Genomic DNA, 17,481 nt, shown 5'->3' with positions numbered 1-17,481 from the left:
CCTTACCTTTCTTCACTAATGAGTACTAAACCTTGAAAAAACAGAGCACAAAAATCAGACTTTCCTCATGCCAAATTTGGTGGTGATTGGTTAAGGGGAGGGGGTGGAAATGTTATAAAGGCGGGTAACAAAAACGTGCTTTCTACATTTAACATGGAAATTCCCATAAGGAACTTTTGCCATGAAACACTGGTGATCAAATTGGTAGCAAGCAACTATTGTTAATGATACATTGCTACAGTACATGTTAACAAATACAACTCTTTCACATTTCAGGGTACACGTCAAATACAATATATACAAAGTTATCTGCAGCATGTATTCTAGTTCCCACCCCTCATTGTTCCCCATTTAGGGCGAATCATCAAACGGCAAGCACATCATTCCGCTGCTTTTATTCCAAATCCCCTAGATCTTGGTCCACTTTTGAGGACAACCTCTTCCCTCAAAAATCACTATTTCAGCCTGCATGCACCAGTCCGTGTCATCTTCCCACTCTCGGAGTCTAGGCCCCTCCACTTCTTTGCAATATTGCGTTTCGCCACCATACACCCCAGGGCGATCCAGGTTCTTTCTTTGGATGTAAAGTCATTGTTGTCCCAGAAATTAGAAAGACGCCATCGGGGTGAAACCGTTACTTGTTTACCACACAGTGCCAACATTCTTCCTGGTATTTTATCCCAGTACTTTTTAATAATCGGGCTGTGGCAGGACCGATGGAAACTCAGGGACAGTGGAGGATGGTAAGGAAGATTTTATTGGCCGTAAGACCCTTTTCCGATAAGTGGCCGCTCTGTAATACGGTAAGGGGGAGTCCGACTCTTGTTCCGGTGACACACGGCCTTTCGGACTCTTCTTTCCTCTCCTAGTCTGGTCCAGGTTGACGTCGTCACCGGGGAAATGCTCTCAGGTCCACGGCGTGAGTGAAAACAAAAGAAAAGGGAGACTGGTATCAGTCGGGTGCTCACTTTGTGTCTTTACGTGAGGGAACGGGGGTGAGGGTTCACACAGTGCTCTTTCCCTTTCTTAGGTGACGGGTGTGTGTGGGAAGGGGTAGAGGAGAATTCGACTTCTATGGTTTTGCTAGCCCCTGTCGTCCCGCCCAACCCGAGATACGTGCTCGTACCTGTTGGAGCCACGCTTCTCCTGAAAAGTGGCGGGGCGAGTCGCAGGGTCGTTGGCCTCCCGGCTATGGTGCCCTTATCCTCGGTCTCGTGGCTGTTCCTCCTTCGTCTGTTTCTCTCCCTCGTATCTCCTCCGAAATCGCTCTCCTCTCGTTCTCCTCTCCGTCCGGTCTCGCAACCACTTGACGCTCTACACTTCCGTCATTTGAGCTCCTCCCGTTCTCTGCGTCATCGGTGTGGGCGGGGCATGACGAAAATTCGGCCCAGTTAAAGAAACAGGGGTCTCCTTTTTCGCCAGTGGTTTGTGTGGACAGTTCCGGGTTCCAGGCTTCAGGCTGCTGGAGGGAAAGAGGGGAGAGGGGATTGTTCACGCACGCTGTCATTAGAGGTAGGCTCTCATCCTCGTCAGGGCGGGAAACCTCGTTACACGGGCAATCCCACCCCTGATGTAAAAAGTTCCCATTTGACCACAGTTCCTAGGGCATAGCGAGGAATCAGAGACACCCATTTTGGATAGTGTCGTACTCGTGTAGTATGTTCTATGCAAGACCTTTAGTTGTATTAAACTGACTTGAGAACGCACTGCCACCTCCCAATTTGTATTGTTTCTTGTTCGGAACAGACAGTTTTTTCCTTGCAGTCAAACGGGGGTCGGCCCACTGATTGAACGACTCATGTTCTGGACAGGTTACCCGAGAAAGATTCCTGATGACAGAGCCAGCAAAGGCTCCAATGCCAGAAACATGGCACTTTACCCACCTCTGAATGAGGTGAAGGATCCACAATATTGTTGGTGCAGGAGCACCTGCAGATGTAGAGTGTCGGTCCTGCTGTGCCAAACTCTACATGAAGTCCAGAGGGTGGTTTGGGAACTTTTCTGATCAAAGCTCAAAGCAAATAATCTTCATTCTTAATCTTGTGTTAATGCATTTAGTACTTTTTGTCATAGCACAGAGGAAATGTTAACATGCAATTTCATGTAATCTCCCCCCCCCAACCTCAACAGTGAGTCCCCCAAATATCTTTGGACCAGCTTGGATGTAGGTTTGTTTGGCAGTTTTTGAAAGAATCCACGTGATACGATATGAATATACGCAGGACCACTGGAATTGCGTGCCAATCGAAGATCACATTTTGTGGTCGAGTTGGCTAAGTTAGGTCACAAGGCCAATAATGGCAATTTTGCAGAGGGTTTGTACAACATTGAAAGTGAATATTATCACCTATGAAATGCAAAACATCGATACAATAGACTAAAAATGACCAGATAAATGAAGCAGAGAGCATTATCAGTAGAATGAAGTGCCCTGTCTTACACTATCAATGCATGCAACAGTGATCATCACAAAGTGGACATAGCATAGTGCAGAGAAGGGTAGATACTTGCAAGTCAGGAGTGGTGTTTTTATTACGATATACGGTAAGCACATGTCAATGAAATGGGCATGTGGCTTGGTTATTTGCTTCTTTGGAATAATTCCTCTTGATTCCATTGACAAAGTTGCCAGATGTAAGGATCCTACATTGGTGCCTTAAAGTGTAGCATGTAATGCAAGTACCAGTACTTGTGAAAAGGCCACATGATGTCACACTCTCACTGTTATCACCTGTGATCGAGACTTCTCATGGATTGTGATAGGAAACTAGAATAATGCCGAAAAGAAAGAGCCTCAGAAAAATTCCCAGGTACTCTCCTCCTCATGGTCTAAGGATTTACCCTTTGCTCACCCTATATTTCAAAACCTCAGGTCACAAGACATATCAACTTCTGAGCGTGAGAAGAAGTGGGAAGAACCATGTAAGAATACTTGCCTTATTCTGTGGTACAAGAGACACAGTGCCCAGTGCTAAATAAATAAATCCGTATTTGTAAAGCGCAAACTACTCACCCTTATGGGTCTCAAGGCGCTGGGAGCCGTCGTGGAAATTAAGTGAGCTATTGCCCAGAGTCACATGGTGCTGAGCTGAGCTGCCGCCGGAGCTGGGGATCGAACTATGAACCCTGTGCTCCGAAGTCAGCTGCCCTGGCCGCTACATCACACCTCTCCACGAGGGGGCTCTTCCCAGCATTCGGCTGAGTCCATTAGCGGAATCATCAGCATAGCCTTGAATTGCAATGTTGCAGTGCAGCAGTTCCCGTGAGATTCTGGACCCTAGAGGTTTCAGGCACTGCTTCTGATGAGTTAACATTTGAGGATGTCTTTAAAGCCACTGTAAAGAGGAGGAGCATTGGGATAATGGTAAATTTAAAGAAACTAAGGAGGCAGGAGTTGGAAACACTAGCGGTAATGTCATGAGTGATGGATGTAAAATGAGAGGTAATAAACAGTGCATTGCGGGGGCGTAAGCTATAGTTAGCTCAGGTAACTATAGCTGCTGAATTTCAATGGTTTTGTACTAATGAAATCTGCGCCTAACTATAATGTCCCTTTAACCTTTGTTTTTTTCAGGGAATATCTAAGTTTAAAAAAAAATCTATTTCCTAACTATAACGTTCCAGTAACTTATGTTTTTTTCAGTGAATTTGTGTGGTTTTTAAAATTCTATTTCCTAACTATAATGTCTATGTAACCTTTCGTTGGGTGTAACAGTGTGTCTGTGGTCTATGAATGGGTGTGACTGTGTCTGTATGGGTTTGTAAATGGGTGTCACACAGTGTCTATATGTATGTGAATGGTGTAGGAAAGTGGGTTTTTGTACTAATGCACTTTGACTTGGTGTGCCCTTGGTCCCTGCCAATCAGGTTCCCAGGGCCTGTGTTCTTTCCCCAAAACTAACCCATTTGACATCTGTAGCCACAGGTCAGCCCCTGGTAAATGGTACCACAGGTACCCAGGGCACTGTGAACAGGGAAGACCTCTAAGGGCTGCAGCACTTATTGTGCCACCCTTAGAGGCCCTGTACCTTTACATACACACACTGCCTTTGCAGGCTGCGTGTTTTGGTGCAGAACAAAGTGAAGAGTTGACCTGGCACACATCCCTACAACCCACTGCCCTGGCATAGATCAGTCACCCCTCTAGCTGGGTGCACTATACCAGTGGTGAGGGGTGCATGAGCCCTGTACCCATATGACGTCTAAGGCCTTTCTTAAACATTGTAAGTGCAATGCTGCCATTAAGAGTATATGGTGCTGGGAGTTTGTCATTACGAACTCCACAGCACCCTAATGGCTACACTGAAACTGAGAAGTTTGGTATCAAACTTGTCAGCACATTTAACCCACACTGATGCCAGTGCTGGATTTAATGAAAAATGCACACAGAGGGCATCTCAGAGATGCCCCCTGAAAACTAACTTACCACTAGTGTCCAGGCGGAGTGGCTGCTTTCAGCTGCCACCACAAGACATGTTTCTGGACCCCTGGGTTGAGAGCCTGCTGCTGTCTGAGGCCTGAAACAATGCACATCCTGGGATGAGGTGCCAAGCCTCCTCCCTCAGGATGGGCAGGGTTCATGAAGGGGAAGCTTCAAAGGCTTACTGCCTTTCTGAGCTTCCCCAGGCTAATTGCTGCTCTCAGCAACTGTTCACCACTGGTTCTGCCCCCACTTTGGGCGGGAGAACCGGAGGCAAAACCAAGTGAGGAAGAGAGGTGTGCCCACCTCTGCCAACTCCACCCCTCAGGTGGGGGAGGCGAGGTAAAGCACAACTCAAGGTCCCTGCCATCTTGCAGATGGGGAGACTTAGGCCAACCAGGGACAGGTTCATGCCCCCCCTTTAAGGCTCCACTGGATTCTGTGCACACTATACCTCACTTTGGTATAGTATATACAGAGCCAGCTTCCTACAAATGGTTATGACAGTGTCTCTATGAAGTTGTGAATGGGCGTGACAGTGTCTTTATGGGTTTGTGAATGTGTGTCACAATGCTTGTATGGGTTTGTGAATGGGTGTGACAGTGTTTGGGTACGTGAATGAGTGTGACAGCATAATAGGGGGTGTACCCACCCCAGGGAAGGTACCCATTTGTCCCTGCCTTTTACCTACCTGTAACTCCCCTAAATCTAGTATTTAGGGGCACCCCCGAACCTTGCATCCTCAGACAAGAAGAAACTACAAGGAGAAGAAGGACCAAACAGCCGTGCAGCAGCTAACATGAGGAAGACGCCCACTGACTTGGCCCCAGCCCTACCAGCCTGTCTCCACCTCGAACCTGCTCCTGTGAAATTCCGGTGTGTCCTGCAGCCAGCAACCTCAAAAACCCCGGAGGATCTGCCTGCCTTCAACCCGAAAGATTCTGTCTCTAGTGAACACTGGATTTGTTCATCTGCAACCTCTGGCTCCGGCCGGACACCGCGAATCCGCCCCACTCTGCACCCGCTGCCACAGCCCAGCTCAAGTGGGCAGACACCACGAGGAGGTCACCCTGGCGATCCTGACCTTAGATCCGGCGACCCCTGACCTGCCTCAAGCCTCCAGCCTGCAGCCTAAATCCAGAAGGTACCCCCAACCGCGACCAGGAGCTGGTAAGAAGATCCGACCCCAAAAGGCACCCCTGCTCCGATGCCCCACGGCCTTGGGTGGCCAAACCAATGGTGCCTAACCAACCCCTAACTTCCCAACTTACCTCTCAAAGTGGTGGTCGCACCCAGAAGACCTTTGTCCCCAAGCCTGCAGTGCCTTTGCAAACTGGAGGTTGCCCATTGCAAACAACAGGGCGCCCAATGTCGAAACAGCACCCTGCACCCAGCCGCCCTAGTGCCGCTGAGGGTGCACCTTTGGTGCTACTTTGTTTCCCCATTTGCCCTGAGCTAAAATCCTGGAGCTTTGCTCCCACAACCAACTGGCCTGCTGGTCAGCAGCCACCAACTGGAGGCTCCCTATGCCCCATTGGATAACATTGGGCCTAAGAACTCTGCACCCGGCCACCGTGGTGCCACTGAGGGTGTAACTAGAGTGCATCCTTGACCCTGGGGGACCCCTGAGTCTACTTCCAGAACCTCAACTCCCACTACCAAATACTTACCTCAAAACCTATAAGACTATTTTTCTCCATAGGATAACACTGACTGTTTTTCTTGGAAAAGTTTTTAAGTTTGGAGTTTGAAACCCCCATGAAATTCTTTTAAATTGCACTAACTAACAAAAACGATTTTACTTACCTGTTTACAGGAAATGTCCCTGAGTAGTATCAGGTATACTACTCTGAGTAAGAAAAGTAATCTCAAAAGTAACTTACCTGTAATTTTACCGAAAAGCCCATTCAAGTGTATGTACTGTATTTACAAAGTATTTAATTTCTCTGAAACCATACTGCAAGTCAAAACAAAGTGCATATACAATTCAAACTGTTTACGAACTGCATTACTACTGTAAAGTATTTATTGCTTTCCTGTGCCAGGCTTGCTTGGTTCTAGAAAATAAAATAACTAAAAGAATATTTTTATACCAAAACAATTGGTCTGAAGTTCAGTCTTTGAGTGTGTGAATTCATTTGCTTACTGAGTGTGTACAACAAATGCTTAACATAGTCCTCTGATACTGCATTATTGCTCGACCACACTACCACAAATAGAGAGTGAGGTGCTATCTAACTTTACCTCTGCCTACCTTTAAGATTCCACTGGACTCTATGCACACTATACCTCACTTTGGTATAGTATATACAGAGCCAGCTGGATATGACAGTGTCTCTATGAAGTTGTGAATGGGCGTGACAGTGTCTTTATGGGTTTGTGAATGGGTGTCACAATGCTTGTATGTAGTGTTTGGGTACGTGAATGAGTGTGACAGTATCTGTATGGGTTTTTGAATGGGTGTGAATGTTTCTATGGGTTTGTAAATGGGTGTGAGAGTGTCTCTATGGGGTTGTGAATAGATAAGGCAGTTTCTGTATAGGTTTGTGAATGGGTGTAACTGTATCTCTATGGTATATACATGGGTGTAACAGTGTCTGTGGATTTGTGAATGGATGTGTCTCTATGGGTATGTAAATGGGTGTAAGAGTGTCTCTATGGATGTGTGAATGAGTCTGACAGTCTCTCAGAGTATGTAAATGGGAGTGACAGAGTCTGTATACGGTTGTAAATGGGTGTGACAGTGTCTGTATAGGTTTCTCAATGGGTGTGAAAGTGACTGTATGAGTTTGTGAATGGGTGTCACAGAATGTCTATGGGTATGTGAATGGGTGTAACAGTGTCTGTGGGTTTGTGAATGGGTGTGTCTCTATGGGTATGTGAATGGATGTGACAGTATCTCTGAGTATGTGAATGGGTGTGACAGTGTCTGTAGGGGTTTCTCAATGGGTGTGCCACCTCCCCGGGGCAAAATCCAAGAAAAGAGGGGGGCCGCCTCCTGGAGTCATACATGGCCCTGGGGTCCCCCACACCCCAGGGACGGCTTCTGTTGTGTCTCGGGGTGCCCACCCCTGGGACACAGCTTTTGGCTGTAGCTTGGCGGGAGCATTCCCGCTTTTGCCAAACCACAGCAAACTTTCCACTTCCAGCAAGCTAGAGCATTTAAAATGCTCTTTCTTGCTGGAAGCGGGGCAGGATGGCTTTCACGCACAGGGAGCTGCCTTTCCAGAAGCTTCCTGTGTGTGAAAGCAATGCCGGCTCCCACAGGAGGTGGGGAGCCGGCAGGGACCGCAGGGGCATTCAGTTTTCCCTCAACAAAAGTCACAGGGTGCCCTGGGTGGGACCAGGGCACCCATAATGGAGGCCGGGCCCCAGGGGAATGTGGTCACCAGACGCACTGGCCCCCTCCCCATTAGTATATCATTTATATAAAAGGCTGGGCCCCTGGGGGTGGGGTACACAAGGCCAAATTCAGCCCAGGGAGGGAGTGCCACACGGTTCCATCCCCTACTCTAGACACACAAAAAATAATAACAAGGCCGAGCCCCGGGAGATGGGGTCCCTGGGGCCAAAATCAGCTGGGGGGACAAGGCCCTCCGCTCCTAATAAAAGTTCACTTAAAAAAAAATGGTTGGCCCTGGGGAAGTTGTCTGAGGCCTCGCCCCCTTTCTCCACCACTCTGCAAACCCACCTCCTGGCACACTACTAGTTGGGAGATGAAGTCCCCTTGGCTCCTGAGGGTCCTTGGGGGCCAACTATCCCTCCTGTTACCTCCTGCAAGTCCCACACAGTGGGATCGCTGAGAGGTCATCGGAGGTCCTCCCACTTTCTCCAGCACTCTGCAAACGCACCTCCTGGTGCTCTACTGGTTGAGGGATGAAGTCCCCTTGGATACCGAGGGTCTTTAGGTGCCAAGTACCCCTCCTGTTACATCCAGTAAGTCCCACATAGCGGGATTGCTGAGAGCTGGTTTGAGGCCCTGTCCCCCATCTCCACCACTCTGCAGTTGCTCAACCTTGTGCACTACTAAATGGGTAATGAAGTCCTTTTGGATGCTGAGGGTCCTTGGAGGCCAAGAACCCCTCCTGTTATCTCCAGTAAGCCACACACAGCGGGGTTGCTGTGAGCTAGTTGGAGGCCCACTCCTTTCTCCGCAACTCTGCAAACACGAGTACTAGTTAAAAAAAAAAAATTGACATTCACCAAAAAAAAACTAAGATTACAGGGATGATATAGTTGGGAAATAGAATTTAAAAAGCCTTAGAAATTCACTGAAAAAAGAAAGGTTAGATGGACGTTATAGTTAGGAAATGGATCCCAAAAAAACTTACGTTCACAAAAAAAAAAAAAAAAGGTTACAGGGACATTATAGTTAGGAAATAGAATAAAAAAGCCTTAGAAATTCACTGAAAAACAAAGGTAACAGAGATGTTATAGTTAGGCTCAGATTTCACTAAACCAGAGAACTTTAACTGTTATAGTTAGATGAGCTAACTATAATTTGCGCCCCTGCATGCACTGCTCAGGACCTCACCTATTACATTACTCATGACAAGGTTAGTGGCATCACTGATGACATCTCATTCAGACAAGCCCTTACACACCCACTGACATCTTCAAACTTTCTCTGAAACACCCTCCTACATAGACGCACATAAACTAATATACCCATTCACAGACCTCTACAACCACACATACACACACACCTGTTCACTCACTCACAATACTCAGTGACCCACCCATTCACTAACCAATACGGCTACTAACATAGGCACTCACTCACCTATACAGTTACTGACATACCCAAAAACACATCCTGGCAGTCACTAACACACCCAGTCACTACTCTAAACAAACTACCATGCAAGGTAGGAAAGTCATCCTATATTGTCCAGATGGTGACATCGAAAAGTGATGTCTGAGGTCAAAACTCCTCTAAGGTCCTCTTATATCCTTTTATGAATTGAGGTATAAAATGTCTCAAATAATTATATATAGCTCTTCTATTTGGATCATAGTCGCCTTTTTAATGTATACATACGTGTATTCACATTCTGAATGTATTCCTTTTTGTGATCTCTGGGGATACTGAGCACCTTTCCTAACGTTATTTTGATTTATTGTTCTTTGGTCCGGCCTATGTTTTTGTATTTAAAATTGACCGTTTCCATTGATTGACTTGTTACATAATTTCAAATTTTGGAATTAACATTGAATGAGTCCTTGGTGAACCATTTCTCGTCATAAATTTCTATAGCTGCACGCAGTACCACTTTGTACTAGTACCATCTGGTGGTAAGGGCAATGCAGCAGCAGAGGGGCTGACTGGCCGTTGTAAGCACTTGAGATGGGCACCAGCAGAACGTGCCTAGTGGGAAGAATCTGGTTGAAGGATTCGGAACACATGGATCTGAGTGGTGGGGGCTTGTAAGGATAGTCAGCCGGGCATTGTAGCCTTGTCTTAAGTCCCCAAAGGGAGTTTTACACAGCACTGGAAAGGAATATGTGTTTTGAGGTATACCTCTTCCTATGTTGCTAGAGTACTTTCAAAGATGAGTGAGTGAGTCCACCGGGTATGACTTATTTAGAGGAGAATCAGAGAGTATCCTCAGCCCCACAAGTTACACATGTCCAATCTCAGACTCAAGATGATTCTTTAGGAATGATGGGAGAAGCCATCTATGGTCAACACATTCAATTGGAGAGAGTGGGTGTTGAGCTTCGCAATGCGAAGGTCCAGTCTGCATCTGCATAGGACCGTCTTTTGGCTCCTCCCATCCGAAGGGGTAAAGAATTGGTATTAAAAGCAAAAGGTCTAACAGAGGCCTCTTCAGCTGCTTACAAGGCTTGAAACTTCCACAGAGAGCAAATCCACCATGAACTCGCTGCAGTGGGGGGTGGTCGTGCTTCAACTAGGGATGAAGGTGAGTGAGGATCAGATCAGAGCAGGAGCTGCGGCCTCCAACCAGAGCACACGCTTAGACTGGTTCAAACAGCAGTGATGAGACATATCATGTGTTGTATTCTGAAGGTTTTGAAAAACATTTAACTATTTTTGGATTATTAGTATGACTGTCAGCATTTTAGGGGATGCTGTCACATGGAGCTTGGGAAATGAATAAATAAATATGAATTATGTACCATTGTAAGTGGAGTTTATAACTCCTTAAGGTTTTTATGACCATTAATGCCAAGGTACCCATGATTTACAAAGCATAAAAATGGTGTGATTTTTGTTGTTGGATGAAACGTAACATTTCAGCAATTTCTGATAGTTATGTTGCTGGAGATGGTTGTGCTATACACTGTGGCTCAGCTATAGGATTTATTATTTTGACAATTTAGAGGCTTTTTGCACATAGTTTTAGGTCTACTACCTTTGGACAACCTAGCCATTATAATTAAAAAAAAAAAAACTATTTAGCAATTTCCTATTTGGAGTCAGAATAGTAGGTGATATATCAGATTTGGGCCTGCAAAATACACTAGTTTGACAATGCCGGTCTTCTGTTGTATTAGCAATTTCATAAATCTTTTCTGAATTTTAGTTTGGGCTGGCATACAAATATTTTGCCCACTGCAACTTGAACTAATTGTTATTTTGAGATGGGATAGAATGTCTTAGAAAGAACCATAAAACAACTCCCTATTACTCTGAAATGGGTATTTACTGACCTCCATTACTCACCCTTCCTTCTCAGCCTACTGGAGAAATCTGTGCTACTGCTCGTTGCTATTTCTTAAGATTGCCCATATATTGTCTATCCCTAAGATATTCACAAAAGGTTTAGATATATATGTGTGCTCCTTTTTTAGAATTGTAACATGACCCTTTTCATGCTCATGCTCCTCTCTGACCCTAGAAACGTGCCTGTAGAAACGGATAGATTTTAAAGTATCACACGATTTAAAATTATCTGTGGTATGTTCCCCTGGGGTTACCCCCCACCCGCCCCAACCCCTTAACCCAGGAGTTGCAGCTCAATCATTTAATCTTCTGGTGCAAGAACTTACTCAATGTGCCTGTAGGAATTAGAAATTTAGTTGAATTGCCACCCATACTCAACCCTCTGAGGAAAGCTGGGTAGTAAGTGTTCCTTGCTAATGATCAGTCCCACAAGATGAGTTGAGGTACACAGTGGAACGCCAAACCCCCTTTTGTTAATGAGTAGCACACATCAGGATTGCACTAAGGAACAGGGCATATATTTTAAAAGGTTTATTTAAAAATACTAACCCAGTGCAAAAAATATGCATGGTAACCACACTCCCTGTGTGGGTTACTTGTGTTCTGGTTCAGGGAGGACCTGATCTGGCAGTATGGGTTGGACTGTTCCTATTGGAGCAGGGTCAAGACTGAGTTGCATATGGCCAGGTCCAAACTGAGGTGGCATGGTGAGCAAAAGAATGATGGTTCGGAATGCCAGTGGTTAGACTTATTGCATGCAGCCTCCCATTCCCCTTTGTGTGTTTGATGGACACTATGGTATACATGATCTGTGTACAGCGTTCATGAATACCCCTAGCTGGGAGTTGTCGTATATCATTTTGTGATTAGTCTGAAAATCTTTCAAATTAGATGTATCATGGTCGACACCTTGGTGAAAAAGGAGGCCCCAATATCCTCGAGTGGAAAGTGTCATTAGTACCAAGTGTAATGAGGAAGTAACTTGTGAAGGTCAAGACTAAATCCTGAAACATCCCTTTGCTTGAAGCCTGATGACAAAAGGACAAGTGTGGAATATCATCTTCCCCTTAAGGGTCCTAGTTCCCCCTCTTACTGTCACCACCGTACTTTGGAAATACATGTAAACAGCAGTAACCTGCAGACTGACATGTTGAAGAGGAAGCTCCGGTTACCCACCTGTAACTGAGGATCTCTGAGTCTTGTCTTAGGCAGCAGGTTAATGCGCCACTCGCTTCTTCTCAAATAGCTCTGTGTTGCAGATCTGTTGAAGGTATGAACTAAGGTAGCGCCCTCACAACCACTGGGAGACGCCCCCAAGGTCAGAGTGTGAAAGCAGGTCATGGAATGTTCGGTATCAGCGGGATAAATGACACTCAGTTGAAGTAAACATGTTGTAATTACCTTCATGGCTTGTGCAACGCCAAGGCAAGAGAGGTACTAGTGCATCAAGCATCCGTCGTAACACGAGGGTAGAATGTGCTGGTCCAGAGAATGATTATGAACCTTTGTCGGGGGGTCCGGTTTGCTGTGGCGTACTTGGTACTGAAACATTCTGGTCAGTCATCGGTTATTCATGGATTCTTAATGATAGAACATTCTAGACAGTTATTGGCCATGGGTGGGGTCTAAAGCCCTCTATGTGGTGGTATCTGTAGGAGTTACCAGGACCATTCTGAGATATTATCTACAGAAGGTGTCACACCATCAGCCAATTTATATCCAAGGCCCTTATTACGTGATGGGCCAGTAACAGGGTCACTGGCCTTCAGGATTATGAGGTCTGCAAAGTTACCCCAGCCCTCTTATGTGTCAAAAGGAGATTTTGCTTCTGAAAATTGTCAAAATATCTGCAAGTAACTGTAGAAACTGTGAGGGAAAATGAGCAATTGGAACATTTGCAAATACAATCTGACCAGGAATAATCGATTCTCCTGGGAATTCCTCCTTACTCGGGATTCACTGGGTTCAACCAATAATCCTGGTTAACGCATCACCTCTGGAGTTAACGGAGCCCTTGATTTCGTTAAGTGCAGGAGATGTGGCGTTAACACACCCACCCATGCACACTGGTACTTTTAAAAAGACCCTTAGTGTTTGAGATTCCTAGCTTTTAGACGATGTTGCAAACTTTCCTGCTCCTTTTCTCACTCTCCAGGGTTATTCTGCACTGGGTCATTAGAGAGGCCTCTTACATAACCCCTTGTGTTTGAGGTCATTTAAGGTAACCTAGGATCCATGCCCCACTTTCCCACTCCACTCTCTCCATATTTCATTGCTCCATTTTTCTCTGGAACCAGGAGACATCATCTGGTTCAGTGTTACCAGCCCGAAGGAGTACACCAGAGGTCTGATGCATACTGCCTGCTCAGTAACCAAGGCAGATCAAGGCAGATTCCCTTCACTTGCTGTAGCAGAATCTAGTCTTTGATAACTTTCTCTTCCTGAAATGTCCTGCCTCTTGTCCCAAAATATTCTGCCACTCAGTACGGCTACTTCAGTCACAGATGCCTCTTTCCTAGAACTAAGTTTTCAAAGGTATCTCTTTTTTGCCTCTCTTCCTTTAATATTCTTAAACACACAGATGCGTGTCTGTTTCTCTGTCTCACGGTCTTTCTCTCTGCAGTGCTCCTTCAGCAGTGGGGGACATCTCTTCGCAGCTGTGAACGGGAATGTCATTCACATCTACTCCAACAGCACCTTTGAGAATGTGGTCAGCCTGAAGGGACACAATGGGAAGGTAAGAGCAGTATAGTTGACAAGAGCCTGCACCTGACCCCACTCAGTGTCTGTGTTTCTTTGTCCTCTCTCCTGTCTACTATTACTTTTCCCTCTTTCTGTCTCTGAGGCTCTAGATCTCACAAATGTCACTCTTGTTAGTTCTTGCTCTTATTTTCTTTGTAGTCTTTCCTCTTCTTCATCACTTTTTCCTCTTTTCTCTCCTTACCCATTTTCTTTTCTCTCCTTACCCATTTTTATTTTCTGCCTCGCTCTTCTCTCTTTACCTCTTGCTCTCCTTCCGAGAAGGAGCTGGTCACATCAGCCGATAATCTGCAGAAACATCTTTATACATTTATTTATAAGCTTATGTGTCCAGCGTAGCCCTGTGAAGCAGAGAACATCCAATCATGTCAGCAGAATGATAGTCGTCATAGGTGGGTTACTGTGTTGAAAGATGTACTTTTAAAAGGTTGGCCTTCCTGTCCTTGTGTAATGACACAAGTGAAGGGGAAAGTCGTAGGTACAGAAGGCCCGAGTGACATTTTTCGTTGTTGTATCTCAGACTGCAGGAGCAGCTGGATTTGATTCTTGTTTTGCAGTCCTTCCACTTCTAATGAGTTTGTCATGTAAGTAAGCTTTCTGGTGAAAGTGCAGAGGTTTAATGGGGATGCAGAGGATATTGGATATATCTAGGCTGTCGGCGATAACCGTAATGTTGGGAGCGATCTTGTCAAACCTCTTGATTCAATATACTGGCCTTGATGCATCATGAAGGACTCCTATGACAGGAGTTGAGGTCTCTTAGTGAGGCCTGCAAGAAGGCTATTCCCTCCATCGGTGGGTGACCGTGCCACAGACTGCACCACATGGTGAAAGTCCACCTCTGAAGTTTGGTTCAATATCGTTGAGAGCATAGAGCTGGCACAAGGCAGTTTATTTAATTCAGTCTTCTGATTCTGCAAATTGAGAGGAGCATCTGTCATGAATTTTAGGAAGGTGGTCGAAGCAAACCTCTGGGGATTTGCCTGGAGATCTTATTTGTTCCTCCATTGGATTTCTTGAAAGTAAAGGGTGACTGCTTCAATCTGCGATTCTCAGGCCTGGGTGGATCAGAGGAGTACAGATAAGGTGTAGGGATAAAGAAACCTAAACAAGTTTCTATGGTGGGGAAACTGCCAAGGAACCAAAAAAACCTCTGCTCTACCAATTCGAAAGTGCCAGGCTCCTACATGTGTCCAGATGAGTTAAAGCAACAGAAGCAGAGAACAGGAGTCAAGAAGAGCTCTCAAGCTTCCAGGTCCATGCATGAGTAGCTCACCCACTCTCTTACCTCCTGTCCTGAATCTATTATGGAATACAGAGAACTTTAAGTATTCAAATGCAAAGAAAAATTGTGGACTGGGTCAGCGTTTCATGCATGAACCTAGGAAACTTGAGAGCGCCTTAAAAATAGGTCCCACAGTGGCAAACGTCAGGGCAGGAAAAAGCGCTGTGAAGGAGACTTTAGGCCTAGCTGTAGACTTCCTTTAAAAGTGCTTGTGTCTAAAGTGACCCAGAAATGAAAGGGTAGGGGAACCTGGATTGGGACTCAACAAATACTAGAATGGTGATTCCATTTCAGGCTGGGAAGTAGTTAAGTGACAAGGGTGTGACTGATTTCATTGTCCAAGACAGCATGAAAGAGAGAGGAACAATCCAAATGGGTCATCTGCTGCCCCTGCTGAGCATGCTGCATGGAGAACATTGTAGAGAAATCTGCTGCCTTGTGGCATGCCTGAGAGAGACACTCCGAGCAAAGCTAGATTCTGTAACTCAGAGAGTCATGAGTGAACCTCAGCTGGGAACACAGGAGCTAGGGGCAGGGAAGGTTGCCTGTTGGCTGGTAGTGCAGTCTGCAAGACTAGGCTGATCAGGCGCCCTTTAAGCAGAACTGCACAGGGTGTGAGTGCAGCGGGGCATGAGGACGTTGGACAATGTGTGAAATCACCTCCATCTCCACATAGAGTAAGGTCGCTTTTATGCACTATTTGTTGAAGTAAACACAAAGGGCCTGATTTAGATCTTGGCAGACGGGTTACTTCGTCACAAGGGTGATGGATATCCTGTCCACCGAAATATCAATCCCATTATATCCATCGCATTATATGTGGATGGTATGTCTGTCACAGCCACGATGGAGAAACCTGTCTGTCAAGATCTAAGTCAGGCCCAAAGACTCTAGAATCATAGTGAGAATGTTTTTTAATCCTCTCTTATGTTATTTAAAATAATCTTCTTCCTTTAGTTCCCAAGAAAGGTTCTCTTAGTCCTTTTCCTCTTGGGATTTTTCCTCTTGACTGGCAGTAAGTGATCATAAGAGAAATCTAGTGCCACTTCCCGTTCTGTAAGCCGCCAGATACCCATTCAGATCCTTACCTCTCGCCAACCCTTCTCAGTACTGCACAGTCCTCGCACAGTCTTGCCACCTCCAATCAGAAGACAGTTGGCAGAATGGACACTTTTTCTAGTATTTAGTGGTTTCCGGAAATACCCCGGGCTAAAAGAAATGTGGCAAGATGAATTGCTGTTTTCAGGTCGTTGGGGTCATTTTGTCGGACGGCTGTTAGCTTGTTGAAATTTGGCACGTCATAAGGCAGTAGGTATCAATAATTGTTTTTCAGACGTACCTGTGAAATGTGGTACTTTGCAATAAACCAGTCCTTGAGCTCCTTCAATGTATGGGTAGCTTGGAGGAAGATGTGTTTGATTTCCCCCACTGCCTTGTCCTACTGTGTGTTGAAGGGTGGGATCTTAATTTTGTACCCTTCTGTAGGACGACAGTGGTTCCAGGTTCTAGTCAATAGTGGGGTCTGTGGGGATAAATGTTAGAGTTTGGAGTAGAAATCTCTTTGGGAGACTTTTTGAGATGGGTGTTAATGTTTATTATTATACCTTTCAGTCAGTTATGCTATAACACCTCAGAGGTGCTTCTTGGGATATGGGGTGGTGATTTTTGGAAGAGTTGGATATGGGATAAACTCCTAGAAATGCAGGTTGGGATAAGCATTGGTGTTTGTAAATACCAATGTCTTGGAGCTACTTGTTAGCTTAATAGCTGACGGTTGGGAATGCAGATTTCCTGGTGGTGCTAGTTGCTATGAAGTTACCTAACCATGGTCTCTGTTCACTCCCTAGGTGCGTTCCATTGTATGGAGTGCTGATGATAGTAAGCTGGTGTCCTGTGGCTTGGATGGTGCTGTTTATGAGTGGAACACCTTAACAGGAAAACGAGAGGCTGAGTGTGTGCTGAAGAGCTGCAGCTACACCAGTGTGACGATGACTGGCGATGCCAAGACCATCTTCGCAGTCGGCACAGACCAAACACTGAAGGAGATCTCTGATTCCCAGGTGAGTGCCAAAGACATGGTAGGTCTTCAGTGAACTCTATTACAGTGGTGTATTGGAGTATCTGTGCTAACTGGGTGGTTATTTGTGGTCTCACTGAACAAACCAAAGAGTTATCCATGGTAGCATTACATGTGCTTGTATACCACCCATGCTGACATCCATCTTAGTCTGTGCAATTTGTCGCTGCTCCTCCACTAACTTCTCATATGGTCCCTTTCATCTAAGCCCTGCTGGATACAGTGCAGTTCCACTTCTATCCTCTAGAGCG

At 45.7% G+C, this 17,481-nt stretch overlaps 1 protein-coding gene across 1 annotated transcript in view; it reads left to right on the top strand.

Annotated features, from left to right (window-relative positions):
• Positions 1–17,481, top strand: part of CFAP57 (cilia and flagella associated protein 57) — a 355,646-nt gene that overhangs the window by 115,521 nt on the left and 222,644 nt on the right. Inside the window, exons 9-10 of the mRNA XM_085602986.1 lie at positions 13,732–13,845; positions 17,001–17,213. Coding sequence (XP_085459112.1) covers positions 13,732–13,845; positions 17,001–17,213 — 327 coding nt within the window. The remainder of the gene's footprint in view (positions 1–13,731; positions 13,846–17,000; positions 17,214–17,481) is intronic.

Source organism: Triturus cristatus, chromosome 4_2 (genome assembly GCF_964204655.1).
Source record: "Triturus cristatus chromosome 4_2, aTriCri1.1, whole genome shotgun sequence".
NCBI classification, from domain to species: Eukaryota; Metazoa; Chordata; class Amphibia; order Caudata; family Salamandridae; genus Triturus; species Triturus cristatus.
This window is presented reverse-complemented; position numbering and strand designations above follow the sequence as displayed.